The 22,244-nt window shown below is 36.7% G+C and overlaps 1 protein-coding gene and 7 non-coding genes across 8 annotated transcripts; 5 read left to right on the top strand and 3 right to left on the bottom strand.

The window, feature by feature from the left end:
- Positions 1 to 1,767: 1,767 nt before the first annotated feature.
- On the top strand, positions 1,768 to 1,839 carry trnac-gca (transfer RNA cysteine (anticodon GCA)). The gene has a single exon. It is a non-coding gene; the product is annotated as a tRNA-Cys (tRNA).
- Positions 1,840 to 4,599: 2,760 nt separating this feature from the next.
- Positions 4,600 to 4,671, bottom strand: trnac-gca (transfer RNA cysteine (anticodon GCA)). Its single transcript has one exon. It is a non-coding gene; the product is annotated as a tRNA-Cys (tRNA).
- A 1,852-nt stretch (positions 4,672 to 6,523) lies between these two features.
- Positions 6,524 to 6,595, bottom strand: trnac-gca (transfer RNA cysteine (anticodon GCA)). The gene has a single exon. It is a non-coding gene; the product is annotated as a tRNA-Cys (tRNA).
- A 1,951-nt stretch (positions 6,596 to 8,546) lies between these two features.
- On the top strand, positions 8,547 to 8,618 carry trnac-gca (transfer RNA cysteine (anticodon GCA)). Its single transcript has one exon. It is a non-coding gene; the product is annotated as a tRNA-Cys (tRNA).
- A 1,951-nt stretch (positions 8,619 to 10,569) lies between these two features.
- trnac-gca (transfer RNA cysteine (anticodon GCA)) lies at positions 10,570 to 10,641 on the top strand. Its single transcript has one exon. It is a non-coding gene; the product is annotated as a tRNA-Cys (tRNA).
- Positions 10,642 to 12,168: 1,527 nt separating this feature from the next.
- trnac-gca (transfer RNA cysteine (anticodon GCA)) lies at positions 12,169 to 12,240 on the top strand. Its single transcript has one exon. It is a non-coding gene; the product is annotated as a tRNA-Cys (tRNA).
- A 2,194-nt stretch (positions 12,241 to 14,434) lies between these two features.
- Positions 14,435 to 14,506, top strand: trnac-gca (transfer RNA cysteine (anticodon GCA)). The gene has a single exon. It is a non-coding gene; the product is annotated as a tRNA-Cys (tRNA).
- A 1,079-nt stretch (positions 14,507 to 15,585) lies between these two features.
- On the bottom strand, positions 15,586 to 20,870 carry arl5c (ADP-ribosylation factor-like 5C). The gene is made up of 6 exons (XM_073833316.1): positions 20,398 to 20,870; positions 19,374 to 19,434; positions 19,103 to 19,250; positions 18,864 to 18,947; positions 16,439 to 16,590; positions 15,586 to 16,316 (listed from the first exon to the last, which is right to left on the bottom strand). Exons 1-6 carry the CDS (start codon positions 20,441 to 20,443, stop codon positions 16,268 to 16,270), a joined length of 540 nt encoding a protein of 179 aa, XP_073689417.1. The 5' UTR covers positions 20,444 to 20,870; the 3' UTR covers positions 15,586 to 16,267.
- Between the last annotated feature and the right edge of the window lie 1,374 nt (positions 20,871 to 22,244).

Here is a 22,244-nt window from a genome sequence, read left to right as displayed (position 1 = left end):
CGACGACTGGAGTTGGAGATCCCATGTCTAAACTGTATGGTAAACAATCTGATGTTTATACTCCAGTGGAAATCACGTGAAAAGAGGTCTAATATAAAAACAGTATATAGGGATTTAGGTACAAGTTTCGTAGTCAGACATGTTGTCAGCGAGTCGCGCTATCAACAGCTGATCCGAACGTGCGCACTGTTGACATTGACAGCAGCGCGGATTGATGGAAATGGAAAGAAAATAGTGCCGATTAAAACTAAGGTATGATTTTTGCCCGGAGTGTTTTTTGTGATGTAAATTAAGCAAGCTTTGAAACGCATATAATTTTTTCACGTAAAAACGCACAGTTTTGTGGCCCCGGAAACTAACCGTTACTACTTTTTTGAAAAACTTCCAGCGGCCAGAACTCTGACCAGGGAGGAGACAACGGAGTGGGTCAGTGTGTATACACTATAGTGCTGGTAAGGATTGCATACAACTTCATGTCTTAAATGGGCGAACTATCCCTTTAAAGACTTTGGAACATAGACGACACTTTGTAACATGGACACTAATCTTTCTTTAATTAAAATAATTTTTATCAGGAGCTATTGGTGTGGCCACACCACAGTAATCTGAATACTGCAGTCATTTGGAAAACAATCTGTCATTTTGGTAAAAAATGTACAATTTATACACTTTGTAACCACAAATGCTTGTCTTGTCTTGCTCTGCGTGAACTGTGTGGACTCCAGTTCAGTACAGTTAGGGTATGTCGAAAAACTTCCAGTAAAGTGGAAAAGTGCCCAGAGTATGTATGCGCATTGCTGAACTAGACAAGACGAGCATTTGTGGTTAAAAAGTGTGTAAATTGTAATTTTTTTTAGAAAATAACTCAGCGCTTCACTAGATAAGACCCTTCTTCCTCGGCTGGGATAAAGCCCTATCCCATTTAAAACCCTTTTGAAGCTGCATTAAAACTGCATTTTATAAGTTCAAACTCACAGGCACCGCTGAAGTTCAAAATTCCTGAGATGTTTTCCTCAAAAAAACAATGTCTTTACCACTGAAAGAAGACATAAACATCTTGGATGACAAGGGGGTGAGTAAATGATCTGTACATTTTTGTTCTGGAAGTGAACTACTCCTTTAACCATCAATTTGTCGTCTCCTCCGGTGTAGAGTTTACAATATTGTTCTTGTGAAATGTGTCACAGAACAATGTTCAAATAGAAGTTGGTTTCCTCATGCTTAGTGTGAATAACCTGCTCATTCTAACAACATCTAAATTTTCTTTTTTTATGGTACCAAACTTGATATTTCGTTATATTGGAAATGCGTGATTGACAGGACTACAAACGGAAATATGGACTGATTTTTACAGAACTGGATTTGTGTTAAGGCTTCTAAGTAAACCCCGATGCATGTTCTTACGTCCCTTTGTCCCTCTATTACTATTTCTTTTTTTGCTGCCAATATTGCTGTCAGTATGGAGTATTTTTTTTTCACTCAACCATTTTAATATTGATTTCCTCACTGTAGCAGAGGTGACCATGAAGACCCATTGCATCATTAGATTATTTCAAGCCAAGTGTGAAACTCCTCCTTTCCAGAGTAGAGAAACACACAACGCTGAACTAAAAGACTAGTTTTTTTCCTGGAGTCCCATATTAATCAATTTGAATGAAAAGAAAGTATATAAAACAAACTCAGACTGTCATACCTTTAATTACATTGTTATATGACTGTTAGGTGACTGACCTGTGAAAAGGACACCTGTGAGGTGTGATAGTGTGTGGGGGTATAGCTCAGTGGTAGAGCATTTGACTGCAGATCAAGAGGTCCCCGGTTCAAATCCGGGTGCCCCCTATGGGATGTCTTTATTGTCATCAGGCCACATGCTTCGATCGAAAGAAACCAATATGAATACAAATATATATAATTGCAGATCTTAACAATAATAGAGGCCAAGAACCTGAAGCTTTCCATGAATTTTCATGGCCGTAAACCTCATCTACCAGTAATACCAGATGCCAGGCCTGGTTACTAAACGCACACCCTGACTGACTACATGAGCAATTATTTCATTATTTTGGACTCATTTAATGACTCAGCAGAAGGAGAAAGCATAAATGGACTGTCATCAAAGCTGCTCACTCACCAAGCCCATATTGTCACCAGTGGAAGCAGGATCTCCTATTGATCCCATAGACACACAACATTTTAAATATTGAGACATGCTCATTTCACTGACTGTTACGTTTTACAATAGCTAGCCGATTATTATTATTATTTGCTTAACCACTTTAAAATGGCTTTTTGATTGCATTTAGGCGTGTTGTCCCTTCATTTTTAATTTGTATATACTGTTTGAATGACAGATTGGTAAATCTGTTGGCGATCAAATATTTAATATCGCTACTCATCATAAGTACTTGGTACATTATCGGGGCAGCGGGAAACGTATAACCTAGTTTACATCTCTATGATGATTGGTTGATATAGGCCTACCAGAAGGGAGGCTAGCCTCCTCTGCAAGGTGTCTTTTCTCAACACCCCTTAGCGCTGAAAGAGAGCGCTCGATGGTGATTGGCTATTTTTATTTTTTTTTTACCAACAGAGGCACTTCCCCTCCCCTTTCTATCACTTAGTGGTTGTATTTAGATCAGCAGATTCGGCACATTCGTGATAGAAAAGTGGCGCTTTCCAACTTCAATAACATGTTATGGTGTCAGATGTGGAATTACAAACAAAAATTACAGATTTTGACACATAAACGGAAATTAATTGTGAATTTTATTAACATTAAATCGTCCTCCTCTCATTTTTACCTCAACATTTTGGCAGAAGCTGTGCCTCCCCCGACGAGCCGCCACTGTAGACTACAGCTCAGTAAGTTCCAAAATCGCCTTAAAATATCAACCATATCTGATATCATGTTTTATATATTCGGAGTCGGAGCCTGTGCCATCAAACACTATGAGATTTTTTTGTGACATTTGTTACATTAGTTCACTTCAAAACAAAAAAATACAGATAATTTACTTACTTACTTCATTGCTGCGTCCGAAATCGCATACTTCCCTACTATATAGAACGCGAAAAACAGTATGTGAGGCGAGTAGTATGTCCGAATTCATAGTATTCGAAATACAGTAGGCGAGAAGTACCCGGATGACCTACTGCTTCCGCCCGAATTCTGCAGTACGCATCCGATGGACACTTCAGGCTCCAGGAGAGGAGTCGTTATTCGAAAAATGGCGGAAAGTGGAGACGCGGCGGATGTAGTACGTCCGAATTCCATTCATACTACCCATATTCATACTATATAGAACGTACTTTTTTAACGTTCATGAAGTACGTTTGAATTTAAATGTAGTACCTACTGAAGCAGTATGCAATTTCGGACGCAGCACATGTCTTTCTTCAGTCATAAGGAAATTGTGTTTTTTGAAATGAAAAACATTTCAGGAATTTTCTCCATATGGTGGACTTCAGCAGTGCCCGCGAGTTTGAACTTTCAAAACACAGTTTAAATGCAGCTTCAAATGGCTTTAAACGATCCCAGCCAAGGAAGAAGTGTCTTATCTAGCGAAACTATCGGTTATTTTCTTTTTAAAAAATTACAGTTTATACACTTTTAACCACAAATTCTCGTCTTGTCTAGTTCTGCGATGCGCATACTCTGTTCAATACAGTTAGACTAGAAAAAAACTAGAAAAACTCCCATCTCATTTTCTCCTCCAATTTCAAAATTATCCTAAGCCTTTACAATATTGTTCTTGTTAAATGTATCACAGAACAAAGTTTTATTGGAAGGTGGTTTCCTCATGCTTAGTGTGAATAACATGTTAATTCTAGCACAAATCAAATTTGCCACTTTATGGTCTTTATACCAAACTCAATATTTAGCTACTTTGGAAATGCGTGACTCACAGGCCTGCAATGTACATGGACTGATTTCTACAGAATTGGATTTGTGTTGGTGTTTCTAAGTAAACCCTATGCATGTTCTAATGTCCCTTTGTCCCTTGTCTATTAGTATTAGTATTATACTTTTTTTGTTTGCTGCCAGTATTGCTGTCAGTATGCAGTATATATATATTTTTTCACCAAACCATTGTAATATTGATTTCCTCACAGTAGCAGAGGTGGCCATTAAGACCCAATACACTATTAGATCATAGATCAGATTGATTATAGATCACCTCCTTTTCAGATTGGCTTTGGTTCTAAATAGAACTGTTACTACATGTAAAGAACATTTAAAGAACGTCTTAAAATATTCCTAAGTCTTAAAATATTCACACCTTTCACCAGATTTTTGATAATTATCTGTTTCACACTTTGTATGAGGCGACACCTAGTGGCTAAGGACACAACTACACTCATTCCACTCCAAATACAGTAAGACATGTTGATTTCATGAGACTTTCATCAGATTAAGTTGTGTGTCATAATTGCTACCTGTTACATAGCTCAGTGAGTTTGCCTGTGTCTGTTTTTTTTTTTTTTGGTTCGATCCTGTGCAACCCTTGACATATTTTCTTTGTAATCCTACTATTGTGCTTGTAGGCTTTAACACAATACTACAGGTTGCTCTTTATTTTTAAGTGATGTGTAAAAAAGAGGGGGCACCCGGATTTGAACAGGGGACCTCTTGATCTGCAGTCAAATGCTCTACCACTGAGCTATACCCCCACACACTATCACACCTCACAGGTGTCCTTTTCACAGGTAAGTCACGTGACAGTCATATAACAGTGTAATTAAAGGTGTGTATGACAGTCTGAGTTTGTATTATATACTTTCTTTTCGTTCAAATAGATTAATATGGGACTCCAGGAATAAAACTCTTGTAGTTTAACACTGTGTGTTACTCCAATCTGGAAAAGAGGTTGTTTCACACTTGGCTTGAAATCATCTAATGATTCAGTGGGTCTTCATGGCCACCTCTGCTAAAGTGAGGAAATCAATATTAAAATGATTGAGAAAAACAAAAACAAAAAAACTGCATACTGACAGCAATACTAGCAGCAAAAATAATTAAATAAATAAATAACAATAGACAAGGGGCAAGGGACAAAGGGATGTAAGAACACACATAGGGAAACCCCAACACAAATCCAGTTCTGTGAAAATCAGTCCATATTTCCGTTTGTAGTCCTGTCAATCACGCATTTCCAATATAACGAAATATCAAGTTTGGTACCATAAAAAAGAAAATTTAGATGTTGTTAGAATGAGCAGGTTATTCACACTAAGCATGAGGAAACCAACTTCTATTAGAACATTGTTCTGTGACACATTTCACAAGAACAATATTGTAAACTCTACACCGGAGGAGACGACAAATTGATGGTTAAAGGAGTAGTTCACTTCCAGAACAAAAATGTACAGATCATTTACTCACCCCCTTGTCATCCAAGATGTTTATGTCTTCTTTCAGTGGTACAGACATTAAGCTTTTTTTATTTGAGGAAAATATCTCAGGAATTTTGATTTCAGCGGTGCCCGCAAGTTTGAACTTATAAAATGCAATTTATATGCAGCTTCAAAGGGTTTTAAAAGGGATAGGGCTGTATCCCAGCCGAGGAAGAAGGGTCTTATGTAGCGTTAGCGCTAAGTTATTTTCTAAAAACAATTACAATTTATACACTTTTTAATCACAAATGCTAGTCTTGTCTAGTTCTGCAATGCGCATACATACTCTGGGCACTCCAGTTCAAGACAGTTACTGTATGTTGAAAAACTCCCATCTCATTTTCTCCTCCATCTTCAAAATCATCCTACATCACTGTTTTACCTTTTATTGGAAGTTTTTCGACACACCCTAACTGTAATGAACTGGAGTGCACACAGTAACGCAGAGCAAGACAAGCATTTGTGGTTAAAAGTGTATAAATTGTACATTTAAAAAAAATGACCGATTGTTTTGCTAGATAAGACCTTTCTTTCTCGACTGGGATCGTTTAGAGCCCTTTGATGCTGCATTGAAAGTTCAAAGTCACAGGTACTATTGAAGTCCACTATATGGGGATAATTCCTAAAAGGTTTTCCTCAAAAAGCATAATTTCTTTACGACTGAAGAAAGAATCTTGCAAATGACTGCAGTATTCAGATTACTGTGGTATGGCCACACCAGTTGCTCTTGCTAAAAATAATTTGATTTAAAGAAAGATTAGTGTCCATGTTACAAAGTGTCGTCTATGTTCCAAAGTCTTACAATATTCACACCTTTCACCAGATTTTTGATAATCATCTGTTTCACTGTTTGTATGAGGCGACACCTAGTGGCTAAGGACACAACTACACTCATTCCACTCCAAATACAGTAAGACATGTTGATTTCATGAGACTTTCATCAGATTAAGTTGTGTGTCATAATTGCTACCTGTTACATAGCTCAGTGAGTTTGCGCGTATCTGTTTTGTTTTTGGTTCGATCCTGGGCATCCCTTGACATATTTTCTTTGTAATCCTACTATTGTGCTTGTAGGCCTTACCACAATACTACAGGTTGCTCTTTATTTTTAAGTGATGTGTAAAAAATGAGGGGGCACCCGGATTTGAACCGGGGACCTCTTGATCTGCAGTCAAATGCTCTACCACTGAGCTATACCCCCACACATAAAGAAATGGCACAGGTGATGCTTTGTGCTCAAGTCCATTGTGTAAATAATAAATGTGTATACAAGTGCGAGTGTTTGTCTCTTCTGAGCTCATAGCTGTGTGCTGTCCGTCTGTTGTACTGCCCAAACATAACTTTACAGTTTTTTTCAATTGTTTACACACAATTTTGAAAACCAGGTTCTTTTTTTCAAAATATAATCACAATTATCCAAACACCACACTCAATTTGCAGAATTACTAGATTGTTTGCAAAATGACACACTTCAGTCAAAACATACACATTTCAGTCAAAACATATACACATATTTGTAAAAATGCTATTAGTTTTCATTTAACCAACACAGTCCTCAATGGCCAGACACTACAGTTTCACACTGCTGTGATAAATAAAAAACACATTTGTAAAAAAACTAATTTTAGGAAATAGCATGTGCTAGATTTTTGGGCAGACATTGTTATGTATGGGATCTATTTGATGACAAAACAAAATAGTGACAAACCCACAACATTCTTCATGATTAGTTTGAGATATAGGGAGAATGTACACAAATAGGCCTACTATAAACTTACCAAGCACTGCACAACACTGATGCTGCAGAGACTGAATACTTCAAGTATTTATTACCTCCTTCTCCTCTTCCTCTACCTCCTTCTCCTCTTCCTCTACCTAGGCCTCTTCCTCTATCTCCTTCTTCTCCTCTTCCTCTACCTCCTTCTCCTCTTCCTCTACCTCCTCTTCCTCTACCTCCTTCTCCTCTTCCTCTACCTAGGCCTCTTCCTCTATCTCCTTCTTCTCCTCTTCCTCTACCTCCTCTTCCTCTACCTCCTTCTCCTCTTCCTCTACCTAGGCCTCTTCCTCTATCTCCTTCTTCTCCTCTTCCTCTACCTCCTTCTCCTCTTCCTCTACCTAGGCCTCTTCCTCTATCTCCTTCTTCTCCTCTTCCTCTACCTCCTTCTCCTCTTCCTCTACCTAGGCCTCTTCCTCTATCTCCTTCTTCTCCTCTTCCTCTACCTGGGCCTCCTCCTCTACCTCCTTCTCCTCTTCCTCTACCTCCTTCTTCTCCTCTTTGAGCTCCCCCTCTCATTCTCACTCTTCTTCTAGCTCCTTCCATTTTTGATGAATACAGGTGAACTCACCTGCTGCCTTTTATAGCACACCTGAGTGCTGCGTTTTCAAATTAGCACATGTGTGCTTCCACACCTTGTGGATGTGTTTATCCAATTCGTTCATTAGTGTGGTCATTGGCAATCCGGGGCTTTGTAATGCCAAGGAAGTAACCTCACAATCCTTATCTGTGTCTAAGGTGTCGAAATGTGTGTAGAGTTTTACAAATCACTGTGTGTAATGTTTTGCAAAAAGAGTGAAGCAGACATTGTGTGTAATGTTGTGCAAATCTGTGGCGGTGTTTTGCTCCTTGGAGTAGAATTTTGCAAATTGTGTGGAAATTTTTATTTTAGAGTGTAAACAATCGTAAAAAACTGTAATATTCAGAAATAATTACATAGGTAAATTCACAAAAAGTATCAAAAAGATGACATTCCCAACACTATACTTACACTCTAAAAAAGATGGTTCTTTAAAGGTTCTTTACATGTATTAACAGTTCTATTTAGAACCAAAGCCAATCTGAAAAGGAGGTGATCTATAATCAATCTGATCTATGATCTAATAGTGTATTGGGTCTTAATGGCCACCTCTGCTACTGTGAGGAAATCAATATTACAATGGTTTGGTGAAAAAAAATATATATACTGCATACTGACAGCAATACTGGCAGCAAACAAAAAAAGTATAATACTAATACTAATAGACAAGGGACAAATGGACGTTAGAACATGCATAGGGTTTACTTAGAAACACCAACACAAATCCACACAGCTATGGGCTCAGAAGAGACAAACACTCACGCTTGTATAAACATTTATTATGTTCTTAATATGTGTGGGGGTATAGCTCAGTGGTAGAGCATTTGACTGCAGATCAAGAGGTCCCCGGTTCAAATCCGGGTGCCCCCTCTTTTTTTTACACATCACTTAAAAATAAAGAGCAACCTGTGGTATTGTGGTAAGGCCTACAAGCGCAATAGTAGGATTACAAAGAAAATACGTCAAGGGTTGCACAGGATCGAACCAAAAAAAGAAAAGAGACACAGGCAAACTCACTGAGCTATGTAACAGGTAGCAATTATGACACACAACTTAATCTGATGAAAGTCTCATTAAAATCAACATGTCTCACTGTATTTGGAGTGGAATGAGTGTAGTTGTGTCCTTAGCCACTAGGTGTCGCCTCATACAAAGTGTGAAACAGATGATTATCAAAAATCTGGTGGAAGGTGTGAATATTTTAAGACTTTGGAACATAGACGACACTTTGTAACATGGACACTAATCTTTCTTTAATTAAAATAATTTTTATCAGGAGCTATTGGTGTGGCCACACCACAGTAATCGGAATACTGCAGTCATTTGGCTATTTTCGTAATTATGGACAATGTAGACTACACAGCTCAATAAGTTACAAAATCACCTCAAAATATCAACTATTTGGTATCATGTTTTTTATTATTCATAACTAAAAGTCTGATTTTCTGTGACATCTGTTAAAGGATTAGTTCACTTCCAGAACAAAAATTTACAGAAAATTTACTTAGCCCCTTGTTGTCCAAGATTCTTTCTTTCAGTCATAAAGAAATTATGCTTTTTGAGAAACATTTTAGGAATTATCCCCATATAGTGAACTTCTATGCTGCCTGTGAGTTTGAACTTCCAAAATGCAGTTTCGGTGCAGCTTCAAAGGGCTCTAAACGATCCCAGCCGAGAAAGGAGGGTCTTATCTAGCAAAACAATCTGTCATTTTGGTAAAAAATGTACAATTTATACACTTTGTAACCACAAATGCTTGTCTTGTCTTGCTCTGCGTGAACTGTGTGGACTCCAGTTCAGTACAGTTAGGGTATGTCGAAAAACTTCCAGTAAAGTGGAAAAGTGCCCAGAGTATGTATGCGCATTGAAGAACTAGACAAGATGAGCATTTGTGGTTAAAAAGTGTATAAATTGTAATTTTTTTTTAGAAAATAACTCAGCGCTTCACTAGATAAGACCCTTCTTCCTCGGCTGGGATACAGCCCTATCCCATTTAAAACCCTTTTGAAGCTGCATTAAAACTGCATTTTATAAGTTCAAACTCACAGGCACCGCTGAAGTTCAAAATTCCTGAGATGTTTTCCTCAAAAAAACAATGTCTTTACCACTGAAAGAAGACATAAACATCTTGGATGACAAGGGGGTGAGTAAATGATCTGTACATTTTTGTTCTGGAAGTGAACTACTCCTTTAACCATCAATCTGTCGTCTCCTCCGGTGTAGAGTTTACAATATTGTTCTTGTGAAATGTGTCACAGAACAATGTTCAAATAGAAGTTGGTTTCCTCATGCTTAGTGTGAATAACCTGCTCATTCTAACAACATCTAAATTTTCTTTTTTATGGTACCAAACTTGATATTTCGTTATATTGGAAATGTGTGATTGACAGGACTACAAACGGAAATATGGACTGATTTTCACAGAACTGGATTTGTGTTAAGGCTACTAAGTAAACCCCGATGCATGTTCTTACGTCCCTTTGTCCCTCTATTACTATTTCTTTTTTTGCTGCCAATATTGCTGTCAGTATGGAGTATTTTTTTTTTCACTCAACCATTTTAATATTGATTTCCTCACTGTAGCAGAGGTGACCATGAAGACCCATTGCATCATTAGATTATTTCAAGTCAAGTGTGAAACTCCTCCTTTCCACTAAACGACTAAAAGACTAGTTTTTTTCCTGGAGTCCCATATTAATCAATTTGAATGAAAAGAAAGTATATAAAACAAACTCAGACTGTCATACCTTTAATTGCATTGTTATATGACTGTTAGGTGACTGACCTGTGAAAAGGACACCTATGAGGTGTGATAGTGTGTGGGGGTATAGCTCAGCGGTAGAGCATTTGACTGCAGATCAAGAGGTCCCCGGTTCAAATCCGGGTGCCCCCTATGGGACATCCTTATTGTCATCAGGCCGCATGCTTCGATCGCAAGAAATCAATATGAATACAAATAAATCAAATAGCAAATCTTAACAATAATAGAGGCTGAGAACCTGAAGCCTTCCATGCATTTTCATGGCCGTAAACCTCATCTACCAGTAATACCAGATGCCAGGCCTGGTTACTAAACGCACACCCTGACTGACTACATGCTGAGCAATTATTTCATTATTTTGGACTCATTTAATGACTCAGCAGAAGGAGAAAGCATAAATAGACTGTCATCAAATCTGCTCACTCACCAAGCCCATATTGTCACCAGTGGAAGCAGGATCTCCTATTGATCCCATAGACACACAACATTTTAAATAGATGAGGATAGGCTTTGACTCTCAAATATTTCTTGAATTCTTTATTATCTGAAATTCACTGAAACTGTCACCTTTTAGAATAAACACTGATAACAAAGTGAGAATATTCAAACTTTGAGCTATACTAAAACTAAACTAAAACAGCTTTTATCCTCATGGCAAAGTGTTGGCAATGTCATCTTAGGTAGTTTTTGTGAATTTACCTATTTATTTCCTGATTATTACAGTTATGTTTGGGCATTGCAACAGATGGACAACACACAGCAATAGGCTCAGAGGAGACATAAAACAAACACTCACACTTGTATCTACACTCATTAGTTACACAATGGACTTGGAGCACAAAGCATTACCTGTGCCATTTCTTTAGGTGTGGGGGTATAGCTCAGTGGTAGAGCATTTGACTGCAGATCAAGAGGTCCTTGGTTCATATTGTTTACACACCACTTAAAAACAAAGAAAAACCTGTAGCATTGTGTTAAGGCCTACAAAGGCAATAGTAGGATTACAAAGAAAATATGTGCCCAGGATTGAACTCAGGACAAACTGCTTTGCAAAAACAAAACAGACACTCTCAAACGCACTGAGCTACGTAACAGGTTGCAGTTATGATGCACAACTTAATCTGATGAAAGTCTCATGAAATCAACATGTCTTACTGTATTTGGAGTGGAATGAGTGTAGTTGTGTCCTTAGCCACTAGGTGTCGCCTCATACAAAGTGTGAAACATAATCATCAAAAATCTGGTGAATGGTCTGTCAGAACTGGATTTGTGTTGGGGTTTATACGTAAACCAAATGCATGTTCTTACGCCCCTAGTCTATTGTTATTTATTTATTTTTGCTGCCAGTATGCAGTATTTTTGTTTTTACTCAACCATATTAATATTGATTTCCTCACTGTAGCAGAGGTGGCCATAAAGACCTATTGCATTATTAGATCATTTCAAGCCAAGTGTGAAACAACCTCTTTTCCAGATTGGAGTAACACACATTGTTAAACTAGAAGAGTTTTATTCCTGGAGTCCCATAGTAATCTATTTAAATGAAAAGAAAGTACATAAAACAAACTCAGACTGTCATACACACCTTTAATTACATTGTTATAGATGGACTGTTAGACTGACCTGTGAAAAGGACACCTGTGAGGTGTGATAGTGTGTGGGGGTATAGCTCAGGGGTAGAGCATTTGACTGCAGATCAAGAGGTCCCCGGTTCAAATCCGGGTGCCCCCTCTTTTTTTCACACCACTTAAAAATAAAGAGCAACCTGTTGTATTGTGGTAAAATATATGTCAAGGGTTTCCCAGGATCGAACATGGGACCAACTACATTGCAAAATTAAATCAAACACACAGAAGCTCACTGAGCTAAGTAACAGGTAGCAATTATGACGCACAACTTAATCTGATGAAAGTCTCATGAAATCAACATGTCTTACTGTATTTGGAGTGGAATGAGTGTAGTTGTGTCCTTAGCCACTAGGTGTCGCCACATACAAACAGTGAAACGGATTATCAGACAGCACTATTAGATTTTTTGTTAAAGGGGTCATCGGATGTCCATTTTCCACAAGTTGATATGATTCTTTAGGGTCTTAATGAAAAGTATATACTCAATATACTTTGGATAAAAATTCTCAATAGTGGTGTAAAAAAACACGCGTTTACATTGTCAAAATCAGCTCTGCAAAAAATCTACCCATTCTATTGCATGTTCCTTTATATGCAAATGAGCTCTGCTCACCCCGCCCCAGTCTTCTCTCTGTTGAGTGATTAGCCATTGTTTACTTTAGCGCATTTAGCTGTGAAACTTGCTAACTAGCATTGCACGATTGCATAGGTTAATTGAAAAAAAAAAACATATACTCACTTCTACTGTAAGTGAAGCTGGATCACAGATGATTAGCGCAAACACATTTATGTAGATCGGAAGGTGCATTCCGTTCACAAACAAAAGTCATCCACTGCGTCTTCAGCAACTCAGATGTCGGGAGTAAATGCACACACACTGCCAACACACATTTATGTTCAAACAACATGGCATGCAAAAATGAACTTTGCATCTGATGACCCCTTTAAAGAATTAGTTCACTTCCAGAACAAAAATGTACAGATAATTTACTCACCCTCTTGTCACCCAAGATGTTCATGTCTTTCTTTCTTCAATTTCTAAAAAATTACGTTTTTAGAGGAAAACATTTCAGGAATTATCCCTATATAGTCGACTTCTATGGTGTCCGCGAGTTTGAACTTCTAAAACACAGTTTAAATGCAGCTTCAAAGGGCTTTAAACGATCCTAGACGAGGAAGAAGGGTCTTATCTAGTGAAACGATCTGTCATTTTCTAAAAAGATTTACAATTGATACACTTTTAATCACAAATGCTCGTCTTGTCTAGCTCTGCGGTGTGCGTGCATACTTTGTTCAAGACAGTAGGGAACGTAGAAAAACTCCCATCTCTTTTTCTTCTCCAACAATTCTTTTCTGAAAATAACCAAATCGTTTCGTTAGATGAGACCCTTCTTCCTTGGCTTCCTTGGGATCGTTTAAAGCCCTTAGAAGCTGCACTGAAACTGTGTTTTGGAAGTTAAAACTTGCGGGCATCATTAAAGTCCACTGTATGGAGAAAATTCCTGAAACGTTCTCCTCTACAAAAATGATTTCTTTATGACCGAAGAAAAAACGACATAAACATCTTGGATAACAAGGGGGTGAGTACATTATCTATAAATCTTTGTTATGGAAGTGAACTTCTCCTTTAACCATCAATCTGTCGACTCCTCCAGTGTAGTGTAGTGTAGCGTTTACGGTATCATTCTTGTGAAATGTGTCACAGAACAATGTTCTAATAGAAGTTGGTTTCCTCATGCTTTGTGTGAATAACTTGTTCATTCTAGCACCATCCAGATTTCCCCCTTTATGGTGCTTGTTATTTAGCTACATTGAAAACACATGATTGACAGGCCTAAAACCAAAAATATGGATTGATTTCCACAGAACTGGATTTGTGTTGGGGTTTCTAAGTAAACCCAATGGATGTTCTTACTTCCCTTTGTCCCTTGCTCTTGCCCTTGCCTTTTATGATTTATTTATTTATTTTGCAGTATTTTTATTTTTATTTTTTTCGTATTTTCACTTAACCATTTTAATATTGATTTTCCTCACAGGAGCAGTGGTGGCCATGAAGACCCAATGCACCATTAGATCATAGATCAGATTGATTATAGATCACCCCCTTTTCAGATTGGAGTAACACACAGCGTTGAACTAGAAGAGTTTTATTTCTGGAGTCCCATTTTAATCTATCTGAATGGAAAGAAAGTACAGAAAACAGACTCAGACTGTCATACACACCTTTAATTACATTGTTATAGATGGACTGTTAGACTGACCTGTGAAAAGGACACCAGTGAGGTGTGATAGTGTGTGGGGGTATAGCTCAGTGGTAGAGCATTTGACTGCAGATCAAGAGGTCCCTGGTTCAAATCCGGGTACCCCCTATGGGCTGTCTTTATTGTCATTAGGCCACATGCTTAGATGGCAAGAAACCAATATGAACAAGCATAAAACTAATCGCAAATCCTAACAATAATAGAAGCCAAGAAGCCTTCAGTGAATCTTCATGGCCATAAACCTCATCTACTAGTAACACGTAGATACAGGGCCTGGTTACCAAACGCACACCCTGACTGACTACATGAGCAATTATTTATTTTTTCGGACTCATTTAATGACTCAGCAGAAGGATGAAAGCATGGATAGACTGTCATCAAATCTTCTCACTCAAGCCCATGTTGTCATCAATAGAAGCAAAAACTCCCATAGACACACACACAAGCTAATTTCAACGACCGTTATCTAACTTCAGTGACTGTTATTTTTTACAATAGCTAGCCTACATTTATTTAATCAGCACATGAAATAATTTACAGCTCTTAAAGGTCTATAGGCTGAAATACTGTTTAGTAACAGCATTTTATATTTGTTTGTTAAAAGGTAAAGCCACAGACTAAAATCATGTACATGACTCTCAGTCATTTGATTAAGCACATCTTTAGAAACACTATCCAAATATTTCCACTCAGCCTGATTGAGGCATCTTTATTGTGATCTATTCATTACTGCAGTTTTTAAGTTTTATTTTGACTTTTGCACCACTCTAAAACCTAGAAAACCTGTGAAGATTTACGAGTTTAGTACATCACCTATACAGGGGTGCGAATTAGATCTCACCTTTGTGAGGCGTAAAAACAAGTTACCTAGAAACCTAGATTAAAATAAATAATTGGAGACAGACATTGATATATACCTTACTGCATTAGCAAATCAAACTGCACAAAAACATGCATTGCAAAACATGCATTGCAAATAGACATTCGGTCGTTGGTTGGCTTTAATGCATTAGCATATGGATCTATTAAAGGAGGGGGCGGATTATCATCTGAATGATCAATGCTAATTGAGCTGTAGTCAGCTTCTGTTTGATCTGAGAATCATCGATTGTCTTTATCTGCACCTCTACTCAACAGTCGTTTACATTTTGAACTCCAGCTAAAAATATTCCTCAAAAACAAAGGCATGTTTTTAGTAGATTTTTTTATTTGTACAAAACTCTCTTTGTACAAAAATTATATAAGAAAACATACTATGAATATCCAGTCAAAAATAAAATACTTGAACGCATGTTCCATTCTGCATGCACACATATGTACAACATACACGAATCAATTCCCTTTAAATACTTCAAGTAATGCTTGTTCAATAGCTTAGTGGCTCATCATGAATCAGTACGGGCATGTGAACCATTACACCCCCCACCTCCACCCTTTTTGAGATGGACGTCTGTAGACAATAACTCCACGTGAGCAGCGGAGCCGTCAGCACAGCCGGAGGAGAAAACGGTGGCACCAACACATCATGATCAGGGTCAGATCATTTCAGAAGTCAGTAATGTAAACATGTGGACCTCTAGAACGGAGTCACATAATGTACAAACACAAACGTTTATACACACACACATATTCTCTCTCACACACACACACACACACACACACACACACACACACACACACACACACACACACACACGCAGAGTCTCCAGGCTCGTTCTGGTATCCAGAGTAAGTGGATGAAACGTAATCCTCCAGGATTCAGTATTTGAAGATTACTCCAACAGAGGCACTGAGAGCTGTATGAAAGTCTTTAGCAGGCCTGATCTCTCTTTCAGCAGTTCCAGAGGTTTCAGAAGCACTGTAGCTGGACTAATTCGCCACAACTCGTGAGCGCATCCAATCTAGACTGGCTGGTAAACTGTAGGGAGAAAAGAAAAATATGGTTAAGCATCAAATAAATAGGCTTTTACTTAGATCAGGACTTGCAAACAAGCAAAACACGCAGGTATACATATGCACTCCTTGAAAACACACACATACCCTTCTCCAGTGAGTGCACAGCAGGCCTGGACATGCCAGGAGCGGGCGTTGAGCGAGCTGAGAGTCAGACTCTGGGAGATCTCTGCGGCAGACATGCTGTTCTTCATGTCTTGCTTGTTCGCCAAAACCAAAACGGATGCGTTCTGCAGATCCTGCATGGACAACCCAAGGAGAAGCAATGAAATTAAACTGTCAACAAGAAAGAATAAAAGTTCAAAACAGTTACGACTAGGGCTAGGCTCACTTGGGCTGGTCTACCCCAACCCTAAAAACCTGATTTAATCATTTGTTTGCAAATTTAATATGTACATGAAAAGCCCTAGATGACAATTTAATCACGTTTTCAAAAAAATACACGTAAGAAAATATTGCCGTTTGTTGTTGTTGTTGTTAAATAAAATACTTGGGCTGTCAAACGATTCATCATGATTTAGTTTTTGTTTACACATATATATATATATATATATATATATAATATAAATATACATAGTACACACACACACACACACACACACACACACACACACACACACACATACATATATATATATATATATTTATTATGTACATATACATATAAATACACACACATACATGTGTATGTCTAAAAAAAATGTATATGTATATTTACACTTGTATTATAATTTAATACATATGTATAACATACAACATTCTTACTTGTGACCATTTAGAGAAAAAACATGTATTTGCACGATTTTAACAACATTCTAATGTATTTTACTATCAAATAGGATATGGTTTCTCCTTATATGGATTATGGTTTCTCTGATTGGAGACAACTTTAGAACTTGTTTTGAACCAGTGTAATTATTATTAACCAAAACTACTACAAACATTTTTAACTGAAATAAAATATAAATATGTGACCCTGGACCACAAAACCAGTCTTAAGTCGCTGGGGTATGTTTGTAGCAATAGCCAAAAATACATTGCATGGGTCAAAATTTTAGATTTTTCTTTTATGCCAAAAATCATTAAGAAATTAAGTAAAGTTCATGTTCCATGAAGATTTTTTGTACAATTCCTACTGTAAACATATCAAAATGTAATTTTTGATTAGTAATATGCATTGTTAAGAACCTAATTTGGACAACTTTAAAGGTGATTTTCTCAGTCTTTTTGATTTTTTTGCATCCTCAGATTCCTGATTTTCAAATAGATGTATCTCAGTCAAATATTGTCCTATCCTAACAAACCATACATCAATAGAAAGCTTATTTATTGAGCTTTCATATGATGTATAAATCATCTCAGTTTTGTCAAATTTAACCTTATGACTGGTTTTGTGGTCCAGGGTCACATATTTGCTGGAAAAAACAAATGTTCTTTTGGGAACTAACTTGAACAAGTTTAGGCTGAAGGACTAAAATTATTAACTGTAAACAACAGCTAAAACTGAAATAAAAATAAAGTGAACCTAAATAGTAACAAAAAATTTGAATTATATAAATTTACAAAAGCATATACCAAAATGACTGAAAATGAAACTACAATTAAAACTTAAGAGACAATTCAAAATATTGTTTTAAAAATATTAAAGTACAGCAAAAGCAGTAAAACTGTAAAATATTTTTACTATTCAAAATAACCGTTTTCTATTTGAATGTATTTTTTAAATGTAATTTATTCCTGTGATTTCAAGACTGAATTTTTAGCAACACAGGATCCTTCAGAAATCATTTTAATATTCTGATTTGCTGCTCAAAAAACATTTATTATTATTATTATTATTGTTATTAAGGTAAAAAAACAGCAGAGTAGAATTTTTTTCAGGTTTCTTTGATAAATAGAAAGTTCAGTAGAACAGCATTTATCTTAAATAGAAATCTTTTGTAACATTATAAATGTCTTTATCATCACTTTTGATCAATTTAAAACATTCTTGCAAAATAAAAGTATTAATTTGCATAATAAAAAAAAAAAAAGCTGACTCCCAAGTGTTTGTATGGCATAAGTGTATAACGTTACAAAAGCTTTTTATTTCAGATAAATCCAGATCTTTGGATCTCAAAGAATTCTGAAAAAATTGTAAATATTAATAATAATAATAAAAATGTTTCTTGAACAGAAAATAAGCATATTAGAATGATTTATTTAGCTTTGATCACAGAAATAAATGACATTTTAAAATGTATACAAATATCAAGCAATTATTTTAAATAGTAAAACTATTTCAGAATTTTACAGTTTTTGCTGTACATTGGATCAAATAAATGCAGGCTTGGTGAGCAGAAGAGACTTAAAAACATTAAAAATCTTACTGTTCAAAAATGTTTGACTGGTAGTAATAATAATATTATTACATATTTTTTAAACCCAAGCCCTGATACCACACATGCAATTAAATACCCATCATGAAATATTCATAACAACTGTGTCATGAAGCAGCTGAATGTAAACTAACCTCATGTGCAAGCATGCGATGAAGCTCCTCTTTAGTTATAGTCAAGCGTTCACGATCAGTGCTGTCAACCACCAGGATGACAATCTGTTATTTAGAGAGGAAGATGATACATTTTATAAGAACTATGAAGCTGACAATAATATATAGTACCTGCCTCTAAGCAGCAGGGAAAGAACAATCATTAGAGTTTTACATATTTCCTGTCACACCAGCAAGGCATGCAGGTTAATGACACACACCTCTGTATTACAGAAATACGAGTTCCAGGTAGCTCTGAGACTCTCCTGACCGCCGATGTCCCAGACGAGGAAGCGCGTTTTCTTTACAGCAATTTCCTCCACGTTGCTGCCAATTGTGGGAGAAGTCTGCACGGCTTCTTTTGTTAAACTGGAAAGAACAAGGTATGCAAGATTGAAAAGCTGAGTGGAAACATGTAACATGTAATAACAGACTGGTAACAGTCATGTGCTTGCTTGCACTGTTTTTACTTCCAAAAAGAAAAACACTTACAACTGATAGAGGATAGTGGTCTTTCCAGCATTGTCTAAACCGACAATAATTACTTTGTGTTCTGAAAAGAGAAAAACAATGTCAGTGGAGACACACACACACACATACATGACAATGACAATGTCATCTGATAACATCGATCTGATTGACATCCACGCAATGCATATCTAAGAACACAGTGTTCATCTGTTTGGGTTTAACAAAGTTCAGAAAAGTTAGGTAAACTGGTGCAGAATAACTGTAAGTAAGCAAAAACTACTACGATCTTTGAACCTCACTGGCATGTACAATCTTATCTGACATGTGTACAGACAAGAACAGAACATCCTAACACAGACATGCGTTTGACAATGACATCTTATTAGTGCTTCAAATCTCAACACTATTCATATTTTATACTGGTTTAGTACTTTGGCTAAGTTTCGAGACTTCATACTGTACATTTGGTTATTAATAAGGTGTTTAGCTTTGATTGAACTAAAAGTATCCACATTTGTGGATGTTTTAATTTAACGTGAAATCTTAACTCATCTGAAACATACAGTACAAGTTCGATTAAACGGTGCGTTAACGTTTTAGAAAACAAAGCAAGCTAATGAATATTTAATGAGTACGCACTGAGAACGCTTATGATTGGTTGTGGGATGCTAAAATACTCGCGTTATTCTAGCTCTCAATCGTAAAAGTTTTAAAAAAGTACAAATATGAAACAATAATTAAATCAGAGTTCACTAAGGCCTTTATCCGGAGTTTTGAAACACGTTAACCATCTTAAATCAAGTGTACTGGTAAAATCCTTGAGGAGTAAGTTACAGCATGTAACAAAGTTTCGTAATAGCCAGGACAGAATGTAACTTAACCCGGTGTTAATGTTTTTGAACAATGTGAGTGAAAACGAGTGTCTCAACTACAGTTATAATAACATAGCCACTTAAACATCACATAAAATGTTGCTAAAAGACTTAGCTTACAAAATCAAAACAATACAAAGCATAAAACCACATCCTTATTTAAATTCGCTTACCTCTGTCTCCAAAAACAGTCATTAGTTTGGCGAACAGCAACCCCATTTCCGATGGCAGTGTATTTAAAAGACCGGTTTAGTTAATCGATCACACCAGGTTTAAGCGCTGAAGTCAATTTGATCTCCTGGTTTCTTTGATTCTTCAAATCTGGGATGTAAATACTTTATGGTTACGTTAAACCAATGTTCCAGCAAACGATAGTCCTCTGTTTTTTTCTTGTCGCTCTGTATTGCCAAACGGTTCCGTTAAAATGCCCGAACTTATGGTCGAAACGTTACGAGATTCCCTCCGTGAGTGTCTGTTTTTAATCGTCTGGTGTCTGTCTAATTACCCCTCCGCTGTGATACGTTAAATCGGGCCGGAATACGGAATTTCGTCGTGTTTTCCGTGGGCGTCTGCACATTTAAACGATGAGTAATGACGCAGAGGCAGCGTCACACGTTTCAGGGGTAGTCTGAACTACAAATCCTCATTGGACGCCCACAGCGTTGACGCAAATTTCCGTATTGTTCCCTTTATCCGTATTTGTAACGGGGCGGGGTGTTCTTCGGCCAGTGTGGCGTTTTATTTTCGCATTACAGGGGAATTTGAGAGGAAGTTTAATAGAACTCTAATCAGAAAGTAAAAGAGAGCTCGCGGAATTCCCTGGACTCCCTGTAACTTAAGCTCAATAACCAGTTTCTGTCATGTGATCTTCTTTATGTTATAAAAACAGATATTGCCTTACATAAATGACTCAGATCAATATCCTTACTTGACATTTTCTTCTGACCCCAGTGACCTCTGAAGCCAATTTACTGATATGCTGTTTAGGCTGATTATTGTTTCTTATTGTATCTTTCTAGCTAGAATCAGAAAACTCGGCCCAGACATTCAGACTAGTCAGACTCGACTTGATATATCTTTTCTCTCGGATTTAGCGTTTACCATAAAAATGTTCTTTTAAACAAATCAGCTGGTTTTAACTTTTTTTTTTTTTTTTTTTTTAAATCAACTGGTTGTAGATGGTCTTTGCTGTTTTGTACAAAATCAACTATTTTTAGCTGTTTTATTTTAAGTTGACTGGTTTAGGGTTAGTTTTTTTTTCTTAATAAATATATGAGCTAGTTTTAACTGTCTCTCCCCTAAAATCAACTGGTTTTACATGATTTCTGCTGTTTTGTACTAAACCCACTATTTTTAGCTGTTTGTTTTGTTAGGTTGACTGGTTTTAAGGTTAGGGTTAGGTTTTTCTTAAGGTTAGGGTTAGGGTTAGTTTTTTTTAAATATATATATATATGAGCTAGTTTTAACTGTCTCCCCTAAAATCAACTGGTTTTACATGATTTCTGCTGTTTTGTACTAAACCCACTATTTTTAGCTGTTTGTTTTGTTAGGTTGACTGGTTTTAAGGTTAGGGTTAGGTTTTTCTTAAGGTTAGGGTTAGGGTTAGTTTTTTTTTAATATATATATATGAGCTAGTTTTAACTGTCTCCCCTAAAATCAACTGGTTTTACATGATTTCTGCTGTTTTGTACTAAACCCACTATTTTTAGCTGTTTGTTTTGTTAGGTTGACTGGTTTTAAGGTTAGGGTTAGGTTTTCTTAAGGTTAGGGTTAGGGTTAGTTTTTTTTTTTTTGCTAAGTCGGCTGTTTTTTTTTTTTTTTTTTTTTTTAAATAAGCTGGTTTTAATGGTTTATCCCTCCCCCCCAATATCAGCTGTTTTTTTACGGTTTTGTGCTAAATTGACTAGTTTTAGCTGGTTTTTATTTGCTAAATCAGCTGGTTTTAATTGATTTTTAAACAGGGTTTAGCTGTTTTCTGTAAAATCCACTTAAGCTGTTTTTGGGCTGTTTTTTTTCCCCT

Source organism: Garra rufa, chromosome 1, assembly GCF_049309525.1.
Source record: "Garra rufa chromosome 1, GarRuf1.0, whole genome shotgun sequence".
NCBI lineage: Eukaryota > Metazoa > Chordata > Actinopteri > Cypriniformes > Cyprinidae > Garra > Garra rufa.
The sequence above is the reverse complement of the archived record's forward strand: the minus strand, read 5'-3'. Positions and strand labels throughout refer to the sequence as shown.

Coding starts and splice junctions, on each gene's coding strand:
- arl5c (XM_073833316.1), bottom strand. CDS start 20,443: ATGGGGTTGCTGTTCGCCAAACTAATGACTGTTTTTGGAGACAGAG. Junction 19,435..20,397: donor GACTGTTTTTGGAGACAGAG/GTAAGCGAATTT, acceptor TTCTCTTTTCAG/AACACAAAGTAATTATTGTC. Junction 18,948..19,102: donor CGTATTTCTGTAATACAGAG/GTGTGTGTCATT, acceptor TCTAAATAACAG/ATTGTCATCCTGGTGGTTGA.